Source organism: Phyllobates terribilis, unplaced genomic scaffold, assembly GCF_046119375.1.
Source record: "Phyllobates terribilis strain yellow unplaced genomic scaffold, ASM4611937v1 Scaffold_1__5_contigs__length_1240528914, whole genome shotgun sequence".
Taxonomy (NCBI): Eukaryota; Metazoa; Chordata; class Amphibia; order Anura; family Dendrobatidae; genus Phyllobates; species Phyllobates terribilis.
In genome coordinates, this window is record NW_027362761.1 from 274,746,231 (window position 1) to 274,759,447 (window position 13,217).

The following is a 13,217-nucleotide window of genomic DNA, read 5'->3' on the forward strand; positions in this document are numbered from 1 at the left end:
AAATAATATTGGCAGGTCAGTTTTAGCATTTAGTGAACATGGTAAACTACAAAAAAAACAACCATTGTGGATTTGAATTTTTTTTTTTTTTTGCAATTTCACCGCACTTGGATTTTTTTTTTCCCGTTTTCCAGTACACTGTATGGTAAAGTCAATGGTGTCGTTCAAAAGTACAACTCGTCCCGCAAAAAAAATAAGCCCTCACATGGCCATATTGACGGAAAAATAAAGTTATGGCTCTGGGAAGAAGGGGAACAAAAAACAATTCATTTTTGTGCTTTTTACCGCCTTTATCCAAGACCCATAACTTTTCTAACTTTTTTTTTTTTATGATTATTTTCATGTTGGCATAGATGTATGAGGTTTTGTGGGAGATGTAGTTTTGAATTCAATTACAGTGATATCAAACTTGAATTGATTGATTTTATTTCTACTTAAGTGATGAAAAAAAAGAAAATGTAGAATTTTTGTAAAAAAAAGGTATGTCTTGTTTTTTTGTTTTGTTTTTTTGCATGGTGAGCCAATATTTTTACTGCTACCAACTTGGGGAACATGCGTTTTTTTAAAAGCTTTTTTTATTGCGTGGTGTGAAGAAACTGCACCAGGGGGGCCACAAAATCTCGCTGTCGCCGCTTCTTCCGGTGGATCCCCACTCCGCCACCCGCCTGACTCACACTACGCCAGACAGAGTACGTGATGCGGATTTACCTTTTGCACCAACGTGACGTTCCGCAACCCCCTCAAGGACGCGTAAGGTCATATTGGCACAGTTCTATACAGTCACCTCCTGTTCACACGTGTACAGAGAGGTACCAGGGAGTGGGACTAGGTGGTCAACTCAGATGCTGACGTGGCCCCACACTCTCACACCCCTGACAGGCTGAGAGGTTCTCTCACTACTCCAGTGAAGCAGAGCCTTGTTGGCCTGGATAGAGCTGCCACTAGTTTCTATTTGATATAATAGACATATATCGGGCTAGAAACCAGCTCGGTAGCACATTCGTTGGACCGAACAACAGACGTAGGGTTCGTGGATCAAGATACAAGAACAGCCCAAGATTAAATTATATATTTAATCGCCATAAGGGCTCACTAAACAATCTACTATGTACATCAGGGTTATACGTATACAGTGGTCAGAGTTACAAATACAAAAGCATGGTACATCAATCATAACCGATCTTAAAGTCATTTACCAGTAGATGGAAAGCATGGCTCGGGGGGATGGGCGGCCACATGGGTAAGGTATGTGGGCCCTGCTTGGTTGCTGGACTTCTCCCACGTCTTGATGTCACCAGCTTCCCCAGGAAAAGACAATAGGCTTTAGCTAGAGAGACTTTCAAAATCTCTGGGAGCTCCCACTACCGCCCCCCTGGCGCAAGCCCAAGTCTCCACCCCTGCTTAGCTGAGAGACTCCAAGAGCTAAAGTGGGCCATACCTACTTACTGGAAGGTCCCAGGGAACCGGTTCTGGTGTCAACGGACCCAGCCGGGCCCCTGCTTTGTGTTGATACCAAACACACTTGTCCTAGGAGGTTCCAAAAGGCTGGGACGTGTATCTCCTCATCCCTGCACGCTAGATTGGGCTGGGATGCAGTCTGGCATTCGCTATCTCCCCCTGAGCTAGAATATCCATTTTGTGAAGAGCTGGGAGATATAGATCTTCCACAACTCTGTATTGAAATATAGTACCCTAACAAAACAGCACATGTTAGTGGACAAAGGAAAGGATCACTGCAGGGGGCCTGCCTGTCAGCACAGCTGCAGAGGGACACTGGCACTGAAGCCTTCTCTCTTGCAGCTGGGAGTCGGGTTACGCTGTGCCTGGAAACCTGACAACCAGGGCACATGTGATTTATTGTAGAATATTCTTCATACGTGGTTTGTTTGTTTTTCCAGGATGAGGTGACCAAAATGACTATATTATTTTTTTTTTACCGTATCTACTGTATGTATTCTATATTTTGATAAATCAGATTTTTTGAAATCAGAGAAATTTTATTGGAAAAAAAACCACTGCATTACATTTTCCATTTTCCAAAAGGGAACAAAGCACAAACACTAAAAAGAAATACAATATAAGGCGTTATCCATATAACACAATTTGAAAGTTGCATATTTCTTATGTGAACACAGTTAAGCCTATTCTCAAACTCGAAATAATAAATAACAGTATTTTCTATTTTTAGGCAAAGGTAAATTGACAACCCCCCCATCCCATTAGTATGTGTTTCGGGTCAAAAGCCAAATGCAACCTCTATCAGTTTTCATTTAGATACAGATGTTTTCAGTGCTTTTATGATGTATCATCCCTTCTCTAATGCCACGGCCCCGCTATCAGTATCCGGTCAGTATTTTTTTCCCAGGAGTGGGTGATAAATGCAGAATTGGTGACTTGTTTCTATTATACCTTTTCTCTGATTGTTCCTCACCTGGTTTTGGCTCCCACTCCTGAGAAAAAATACTGACCAAATACTGACAGTGGGGCCGTGGCCTTACTAACATACTAGAAGGCAACCCTAGAGTATCCATCCATTTTTTTCGAATTTGTGCAGTGCATTTCTTTTTTGATACACTGCTTTTTTTTAAGTCTTATTATATTTATTTTATTAAAACTCTGCAGTAGTAGGGGGACTGGAATCTACCTAGTGTAAGGCAAGTAATTTGCGAGCTTGGAATAAAATATGGAGCATACCGATCACTATCGTGATCACGAGGTCCATCCCCTCTTCTAGTATACCCAAAATACACACTCTTGGATCTAACCAAAGTTCTATCAGAGATACCACCTATTTCCAAAATACTCCAATTCTTGTGCATTCCCATAGCATGTGCAATAAATGAGCTTCATCCTTACCACACGTCTGACACCGTGAATTGGGCCTAATTCCCATTTTGTGGAGTAAACTAGGGGTTCTTGTATACCATACAAATTAGGTATAATTGAGAGAGCCAGCTACACAGGGCTTTAACGCTAATTACCTGCAGATTACTCCTATATCTGTAGGTACATTGTGTTTCTGGAAGTAACAGGTTCCCTTTTAAAGTCCATGTTTCTTCCTACAGAAATCCCATTATTTCATGTGCTTAATGCAAGAATTACATTTGGAAATGTGAACACCTGCTTCACGGCAGAAGAGAGTTCTCCGAGTACTCCAAGTGGAACGCCAGATGAAGGTTCATAGCTGATAACTTTCTACATACTGTAAATTTATTTATTTTTTTGTATATATTTTGGTCATATTTCATACACTGGTCCTTCTCTTCTTTCTTTTAGCCACTGCTGCTCCAAAATTTGAAGTAGATCAATCTGTCTTTGAGATTCCACCGTCCTACCATATTCAGGAAAATGGAAGGAGCCTTCATATCCGTGATGAAGATGATGAAATCATGCAGTTTGCTATTCAGCAAAGTCTTCTAGAGTCCAGTGGAAATCAGGTCAGCTTTACATATGCATCCAGTGAAAATATTGTAAAAAGTAGAAATGAGCAAATCGATTCAAGGTGAATTTAATTTCCTTCATATTACTCAAAAAGAAAGTTCAAATTGGCCATATTTGTTTCAATCAAATCCAGTAAAAAGGTAGCTGGATACAAAAGGGCCATGAAGATAACAAAGTTAAAGAAGCACTCCTCCCATTAAAGTTTTTATCCTCTTAATATATTGCAATCGTCATATTATATAGCACAGTGTATTTACAATTGCTCCTTTTGACTTTCTACCCAGTTATTTCTTCTGATTTCCATTAGGTCTATGACCTCATGTGATTAAAAACTGACTAGCTGAATGCTTCTAAGCTCTATGTACAAACAGGAAGTCTTTTCCCTGCAAGAGTCATTCCCCTCTTCAACTCCTGACCCCACTACTCCGCTCCCCTTTCCTGCCAGGGATTTTGCAGTTATGTAGAATTGTAGTTGTAATGCTGACTCATGCAGGGAAAAGAGACCTGTTTCTACATAGAGCTTAATAGAATTCAGCTAGTCAGTTTTAAACCACATGATGTCACAGACCTAATGGAAAAGAGAAGAATTAACTGGGTAGAAAGGCAAAATGAGCAATTGTAAGTAAACAGTGCTATAGAATATGATGACTGCAATATACTAAGAGGATAAAAATTTGAATGGCTGTGCTTCTCTAGCACAATAAGTTTTTGGTGAGCTTTTGACTGTTTTCGCTGCACCAAAAAGTGTTTGTTCTCTGAAACTTGTTGGGGTTTTTTTTTTTTTTTTTTTTTTTTTTCTTCTTCTTGCCGGTATGCGGAGTTAGGTTCGGAAAATCTGCTGGTTAAAAACGCATGTAATCCGCACATGACTGTGTCAATAAAGTTTTCTCAAAGCTAAATACCAAGATGTATGAAAATCAAAGTAGCTATATTTAAAACATGACATTCAAGTCAAAAACACGATAAAAACTTATGTAAAAAAACGCAGTCCAAGTCAATGAAAAATGCAAGCAACCTAATTTGCAGACTCAAAAACTTAAAAAAAATACTCCTCATGGGAACGTAGCCTTAAAGAACTGTGCACCAGAAGCACTGAAGTATGGTCAAGATCTGATAAGACTGCCTTGGTCTGGCTGCCAGGGAGGACCAGTCTGGGACGCCTTAAAAGGGCAGCGCAGATCTTTTTTCTTAACTGTACTTTGTAACCATTGTTTTCTCTAAAACACCATTACTTCATGAAGTATATTAATACTCCTTCTCTTTTGTTCCGGTAGCAAATGTCGCCAAGCTTTTCAAATGGAAGTATTTCTACAAATCAGGTGTTTGATGCTCAGTATGAAAGGTAAACTAATCAACAATCGCCTGTAAGTTTGTCGTAAAGTAATTTTTCTACAAAAGGATAGGTCAAAAATGTGTTCTAGGCTGGTACTGACTGCTGGGTTTCCAACTCTTGCAGTGGACATGTATACACTTTTTATATCTGTTTTTCAGGTGCATCTCACTAAATTAGAATATCATCAAAAAGATTAAATACAAAAAGTGAAACTCATATATTATATAGTCATTACAGAGTGATCTATTTCAAGTGTTTATTTCTGTTAATGTTGATGATTATGGCTTACAGCCAATGAAAACACAAAAGTCATTATCTCAGTAAATTAGAATACTTTATAACAACAGCTTGAAAAATGTTTTTAAAATCCGAAATGTATGTTCAGTAAATGCACTCAATACATGGTTGGGGTTCCTTTTGTATCAATTACTGCATCAATGCAGCGTGGCATGGAGGCGATCAGCCTGTGGCACTGCTGAGGTGTTATGGAAGCCCAGGTTGCTTTTATAGCAGCCTTCAGCTCGTCTGCATTGTTGGGACTGGTGTCTCTCATCTTCCTCTTGACAATACCCCTTAGATTGACAATACCCCTTAGATTCTCTATGGGGTTATGGTCAGGCTAGTTTGCTGGCCAATCAAGCACAGTGATACTGTTGTTTTTAAACCAGGTATTGGTACTTTTGGCAGTGTGGACAGGTGCCAAGTCCTGCTGGAGAATGCAATTTCCATCTCCAATAAGCTTGTCGGTAGAGGGAAGCATGAAGTGCTCTAAAATTTCCTGGTAGACGGCTGCGCTGACTTTGGTCTTGATGAAACACCGTGGACCTACACCAGCAGATGACATGGCTCCCCAAACCATCACTGATTGTGGAAACCTCACACTAGACCTCAAGCAGCTTGGATATTGGACTCTCCACTCTTCCTCCAGACTCTGGGACCTTGATTTCCAAATGAAAATTGGAACTCTGGGATCTTGTGGAGTGTGTCAATGACTGCCTTCTGGACATCTGTCAAGTCAGCAGTCTTCCCCATGATTGTGGAGCCTACGGAAACAGACTAAGGGACCTTTTTAAATGCTTAGGAAGTCTTTGCAGGTATTTTTTGTTAATTATTCAAATTTACTGAGATAATGACTTTTGTGTTTTCATTGGCTGTAAGCCATAATCATCAACATTAACAGAAATAAACACTTGAAATAGATCACTCTGTTTGTAATGACTCTATATAATGAGTTTCACTTTTTGTATTGAAGAATTTAAATAAATTAACGTTTTGATGATCTAATTTAGTGAGAGTCACCTGTATATCCACACGCAGTATCTTATATTTTACCTCTTTTATAAAGGCTCACATTTACAAAAAAATGAGAAGTAATACAATTATCTTTATTCACCAGGGCTCTGCAGGAAAGCATTCTTGCCAACTCTCAAAGTGCCCACTCAAGTCTTAGCAGCCATTCTCAGAGCTTCGACAAAGACTTACAAGTTGCTATGGAACTCTCTGCCAAGGAACAAGAAGAACAGGAAAAAATGCGTCTACAAGAAGAGGCTGAGCTGGCGGAGATTCTACGTCTCTCGCTTTTAGAGAAATAAACTGTACAAATTACAAAAAATGAAACTGGCTTGTGAACCTCTTATGATACGGGTCTAGCCTTCACTTTTCTAATGCCAGCAGTGAAGATGCCATGAGTGGGGGGGGCTAAAAGTCACCCACAGACTCTGTATCCACCAAAGAACTGTACATTTTTGATACTTCTGATGTCTATTTTTTTTTCTGTTTCAAACCAGGGACTCTGCCTCCTCCTTTCTGATTTCTTTGTAGTCGAACAGGCAGTTTGTAATGAACAACCATTGCTAAAGAGCTGAATTCAGGATGTAAATGGAATAAATTGTTTTACAGGTTTTCTCTTTTTCAGGAAGCAGTACAGCAGAAGTGTCCTTTTTTGATTTAAAGTGAATGCAGAGCAGTGTAGACCCCATGTGGGGGGCACTGGCATGTAAATACTGTATACCTGGTGCGTCTTTTTATTGAACTAGAGGTGACCAGAAGTTGGCATCAGTAGCTACTGCATCGTGGATGATTTATAGAGTGTATTTAAGTGCTGTATAGAAATAAAATTATAGAACAAAACTAATTTGTAACAGTGGATCAAAAACATTTCCAGGTCAGCTCACCTAGGCTTTATTTAAAGGGAAGAGCACGTACATGCAGTCTGATTGGTGGACAGCACTGTATAAAGGAGGAGAAGCTGAGCAGAATGATGAAAAGATCCAGTGTAATTTTTTTATTTTTTTTTAATGAAGTCCCTGTTGTTGGTATACATACTAGTCCAGTGGGCGGTCCTTGTAGTGATTAACAGCTGTCTCTGCATGTATAGTCATACAGGGAAGACTGTCAATCACTAGTAGGACCGCCCACTGGACTCTTACACATATAAACACCAGGGATTTAAGTGAATAAAGTGCAAGTGTTAGTGAAACATTTCCCACAAAAATCTAATCTGATCTGCTCTATAATAACATCCTGCCTACAGATCAGATAACATTTTCAACATGGCGGTTCACTTAAAGAATCCGGGACAATATAGTCTTTTTTTTTTTTACCAAACTGATCGATAACAGATTTGTCTTCTTTAGTCCTGATGCATTACTGATCCCAAAAGGCTCTACCAGCTAATAAATGAAGTGGACGACTACAGTTGCCTTTGACTCTGGTGCTATAGACAAGATATTTTCATCACAATTTTGAAGTTTTAAAAAGATGTCACTAATCTCTTGATTATTTTATTTTTTTCCTCTTAAAAAAAAAAATAAAATAAATAAATAAAATATGCAGCTTTCCACATAGGGCAGAAGCATAAAGGAAAAGTCCAATATAAAATGAAAAATTACAGTATATGTAATGTGGTAAGTGCCATAGCCTCCCTCTAGCCACTGTTACAGTATGGTTTCTACATTGTAGCAGCCAGTTACATTTATTTATTAGTATTAGTTTATATATACTGTATGTTTCCAACCCAGAAAATGTCAGCCATGTCTTGCGTGTCCCCCCACATAGGAGTAGGAAACAAAAAAAAAAAAAAAAAAAAAAAAATGGGATGGGTTAAAATTAAATAAGGGATTTGTATATTAACCTTCTAAATATCTTCAAGCCTGCCAATAACTGATGGGTTTTAGCATTGTAAAATAATAGGATGATTGGAGTCTGTTTTTAGGACTATTGAATGGCAACAAGACTCACTGGGGTTTCACGAGCCAAATTTTCTCATTTTTACGTTGATGACCTTGGTGAAAGCTGTGACATGTTTCTGAACTATTAAGACATTTAGTTTTGTAATAACTTTGCTAGAGCAAAGCTATTGTGGTGTACATACAGTACTGAATGTTACATTATTGTGACTGCCAGGCCAAAAGAACAAACGTCACATATTTCCACCACTATTTTTACAGACAAATTTTGGTCATTTTTGTATTCTATGACATTAAATCTAAATAATCTTTAATCCATTATATGTAATATATGATCACTCCATGGCTTAAAAATAAATTAAAATATACCGTTTCTTCCAAACGCTTTTCTATATTTTCTTGTATTTGAATATGTGGTGTGTATATATGACTTTATATTGCTGCAGGATTTAGTTTTTTGAAAGTAACGTAACTCATATGTTTCTTAATCTATAAATATATGCAAACGATTTACTGCTGATTAATTCAGCCCAGATATTTCTGGCCGTGGGTTAGTTTCCCATGCAGGAAAGAAGCTGTGAAGCCTGCTGTTGTCAGCGGAGGAGATGAAATGTCCAGGGCTTCTGTTGTGTTGTATATTGAGTGCACGCGGTATGAATAAAGCAGAACACAACATATTTTTATTCTTTTTTTTTTTTTTTTTTTTTCTGCAAATCCTTTTTTTTTTTATTTACATTTTTTTTACAGGGTAAGATTCAGAAGGCGAGCATGATATTCTAATCATTTGAATATTGTCAACTTGTTTAGGGTTTTCGGATGTTTTATAGTATCTGTAAGAAGCACAACGAGCAGGTGGTAGCCATACCTACATATAATCTCTGCTAGTGATGCTTCCTTATTGCTCAGTCAGGTTTTTTCCTTGTGGAATATAAGTGGAGTGAAGAAGAATTAGGACACGTTCAGTATTTGGTCAGTATTTTAAATTGGTATTTATAAGCCAAAACCTGGAGTGGGTGATAAATACAGAAGCGGTGACATGTTTCTATTATACTTTTTTCCTCTGATTTCTCCACTCCAGATTTTGGCTTACAAATACTGATATAAAATACTGACCAAATACTGAACGTGTGAACGTGGCTTTATGCTGGAGACTGACTGCCACGGTGTTGGGGATGCCTTGTGAATGTTTTAAGAGTCTGTATGGCCTGTTCACAATAAATACCCTAGCTGACAGCCACACTCTGTCTATTCTACTAACTATAGGCTTTGTAACCTGTTGTTTTTTGTCATCTTTTAATTAAAACTTATACATGGGTCACATTCACATTAGGCCACTTTTGCATTATTTTTTTAGATCGTCTTCATCAGATTTAGATCTGACAGCTCTGTTCTCTGACAGAAAATAATGCTGAATACACTTGGGTCTACCTTTTTTAAAGGTGTTGTCCACTACTGACTGACAACCTTTTCTGAATCCCTCTTCTCCCCGGTAAAGTAACACCTTCAGTGCCTGCGCTGTTCCAGCAGTGTCGGCACTGGCTCTCCTGGGATACCAATGTCATGCGATCCCTGCGGCCAATCAGCGCTGGCTTCGCTCTCCTCTCCTTCAGACAAATCAGATTCCAGGGAAAGTGGGAGCAGCCACAGCTTTAATTTCCTGCTGGAATGGCAACAGAGGTGAGTAGAAGTGTTCTTTTTACATGTACATAACCTCAATGAACAGCCCTCAGCCCCATCTTTTGTATTGAAGCATGTAATGATTGTGTTTAAAGGTCATTGGGAAGGGAAGGTGAACAGGGTCAGATGTGACATCACCTATTGTGATTGGTGGATCCTGTGTTATCAGCGGTGTATAGAGGCACTATCTGTAGTGATGAGCGAGCGTGTTCGGATCAGGTATTATCTGAGTATCTTGGGCATGCTCTGCTAATATGTTTGAGTTCCTGTGGCTGCCTGTTTTGCAGCGGTAGACAGATGCAACACATGTAGGGATTGCCTGTTTGATCGGAAATCCCTGAATGTGTTGCATCTTTCTATTGTTGCAAAACATTCAGCCTCAGGAACTCGAACATATTGACAGAGCATGCCCAAGATACTCAGAGAACACCTTATCCGAGCACGCTCTCTCATCAATAGTTACCTGTCATGGTAATCATTTCTCTACTGAAAAGAAAGGACTGGAAGTAATCTTCCAAGTAAGCCCCAGTGGTCAGTGTGAAAATTGCAAGATTACCTATTTTTTTTTTTTTTCAATAATTGTGATATGAATAAAAAATGTAAAATGTTTAAATGCATGTAACATAAAAACCTGATATTAATCCATGTCATTTTCTGATTATAGCTTCCCTCTAAAATAAATGATCTTACAAATCCAATGTGATCCCGAAAGTAACGTCAATAAAAAACGTGCTTTGACTACCAGTGTGGTGCACTTAGAGCCCTCAAGGCTGGTCAGCACCAGTTTGGATATCTGAAACCACACTCTAGAAGAGCTCTAGACAAATCAATAGCAAATCGCTTACTGTTGTGTCATAGACTCCATGACACTTACTTACGACATACCTTCTCAGTGATTTTACAATAGAATGACAGCCTCCATGCTGCCATTATTTCCATTCAGTACAGCTTTGCATATCCAGTTTAATCACCTTCTTTACAGCAAATGACCTACTGTTGCTGTGCTATCGGTACTGCCACCCCCTCAACATGGAAGTTAATCATGACTACCAAGCTCTAGAGAGGGACGTAATTTTCCTCTTTTTAGTCTTTTGTGGGAGCAGCATTGCTAGTTCGTTGCAGTAGATACATTGGAGAAGATCTAGCAATATGATTTTAGTTGTAAAAGCATTTTGTGGTGTTAAGCCAGAGGAGCGTAACTAAGCCTACCCGGACCGGCCCTGGCTACACGGCGGCTTAGTCGTCTCCATGAGCCAAGGAGGGACCGGGAAGGTGGACCAGGTGCCACTCTGGGACCGACCTTTTCAGAGCAGGCAACCCCCATGGGATTGGCAGCCGAAGCGGACAGGCACGGCGGATGGTCTGGCAGATGAGCACGGCTGGTAGGCAGACAGGCTGGCGGGCAAGCCATGGGACCTGAGGGCTGGAGAGTGTGTTAGAAAAACAAACTACAACATTGCACAGGCACCTCCATTTTAAAGGAGGTGCCTTATATAGCAGATGTCCTCCGGCCATTTTAGGACTGCGCGTGCGGCCCCTTTAAGAAACAGGGAGCACGCGTATCCTAAGAACAGTGCCCGGGGATATGCGCGCGGTGCGTGCACCCCAGGTAAACACGACGGAGCAGGAGGGAGGAGCGGAAGATGCCGGACCAGTGCCACGGCGGTAAGTGGAGCGGCGTCTCTGCAACACCTGTTGCCTATAGTGGTGCTGGAAAAGCCAGCCGATGACCGGTCTAGTCTCTTCTCCGACTATAATCCCCGGACTGATATTTAAAGTGATTCATGCTACCTAGCGGTTTGTCAGGTGGTTGGTTTCCTTTACTGATGTGAAGATACAGCTTTTCCATGCAGAACCCTCAGAACTTATATGCATGCTCGTTATTTCTCTAGTATTTTTTTTTCTTTTCCAGAGCATGTATAAGGTTAAAAGCTGTGCATGTTCAGAAACTCCTTACTTATTGGGGACTTCCTTACGATAACCTACATAAAAGAAGACCAATGATGATCTCCCACAGGAGTTAAAAAGAAAAGTGAATTGTTGAACCATGTTTCCACATATAAAAATGTTTTTGTTTTTTCCTCTGCTTTTTTTCTGCAGGTATCCACAACACAATATGCAATAGCAATCGGTTCTGATTATTGCTTTTTTGCTGCTTTTTTTGTGTTTTGGTACATATTTGAAGCCATGCTATTTTAGTATAGAAGTGCTGGGATTCTGCACTTAAAAATGCAGCTGTGTTTTTTAAATATTTTTTTAAGGCTCCCCATAGACTCCTATAGAGAAAAATTGAACCAAAAGATTAATAGTTCAATAGCATTTTTAAACACAAAGTGGGGATGAGTTTTTCTGAAATCATATCCACTTTGCTTAAACTGTTTAAAAGCAGCAGATTTTCTCCCCATAAAATTGTAACAGTAAAGATGCAGATTGGAAAATGACCTTAAACATTCTGGTGCCACAGATGTTAAGGATGTCTGTAAGGAGGTCATTGGGTGGTGGAAATGAAGCGACAAGCCCGAGACTGGGGCTTAAGGGAAGCCAGAGCCAGTCAAAATGTACACCCTGTTAGAGGAAAGATGCTACCTTGGAAACAAAAGCGTACTGGGTGAAGATTCTAAAGGAATATTTATTCGGTCTCCCATGACAGCACGACGTGAGAGAGAGGATCCGCCCATCAAGGACAGGAAACCTACAGGTTAAAAAGGGTGGCCCTCTCTTCCCGCCTCAGTTTAGGTTTCCTGTCCATGATGGGAGACCTCGCAGGCTTACCTGCAGAAGATGGACTCCTGTCCCAGAGAGGGCCACAGCAGGTGCTTGGAGCCGGTCCGTCCCGGTCCTCTGGAGACGCCACGGTAGGGCTCAGTGGGGCGCCTCCGTGAGCATAGCGGCGAGCGCGACATCACCTCACGGGGAGGTAGATGTCTGCCAGGTGTGGGGCCGCTAGCGGGCTTCCTCCCCCCCGCTACAATTTGCAGGAGATCCAGGTCGCGCCAGCGGGGCACGTGATGGGCGCGACCTACTGACGTGACTTCCGGTGCGCCGGGCAGGAAGTCCCTGTAACGTCACCGGAAGGGGCGGAGCTCGTTTGTATTTTGCGCGCGAGCAGCTGAAAGCCGGGGGATTAAGGTCCTGGCGGCGAGGAGCCCACCTGGAACCCACCTGGCCACCTGGGGAGGAAGATCAAGGAGCAGGTAACGCCCTCCTGGGGGAAAAAAAAAAAAGAGCACACACCCACACATGGTACCGGTATGGCCAGTATATAAAGGGTCTGGTAACATACAGAGGTGCTTCCCAGCCCATTCTTACACTGTAATTATGGAAGTTTCACAAGAGCTGTCACCTAGGCAACAACATCTGCTGCAGGAGCAGCCCCCTGGGGAGCCCTCACAACTAGTGGTGCAGCGCCATTCCCGGCTAGGGTCTGGTCGTTCAGGTAGAAGAGCTGTCACTACGGTCCGGTGCGGCGTGATTCCTCGCCATGCATGTTGATTCCTCTGCTTCTACGGTACCGAAGGCTCTGTGGGGTGAGTGGAATCTTTGTGAAAGTTCTACTAATATTTCCTCCTTCTTTCTAT

At 41.0% G+C, this 13,217-nt stretch overlaps 1 protein-coding gene across 3 annotated transcripts in view; it reads left to right on the forward strand.

Annotated features, from left to right (window-relative positions):
* Positions 1-7,918, forward strand: part of ANKRD13A (ankyrin repeat domain 13A) — a 50,291-nt gene extending 42,373 nt beyond the window's left edge. For all 3 annotated transcript variants that reach the window (XM_073672859.1, XM_073672853.1, XM_073672860.1), the window contains 4 exons: positions 3,066-3,176; positions 3,277-3,437; positions 4,716-4,783; positions 6,171-7,918. In XM_073672859.1, the coding sequence (XP_073528960.1) occupies positions 3,066-3,176; positions 3,277-3,437; positions 4,716-4,783; positions 6,171-6,366 (536 nt within the window). In that variant the 3' untranslated portion in view covers positions 6,367-7,918. The remainder of the gene's footprint in view (positions 1-3,065; positions 3,177-3,276; positions 3,438-4,715; positions 4,784-6,170) is intronic.
* The last annotated feature ends 5,299 nt before the right edge of the window (positions 7,919-13,217 follow it).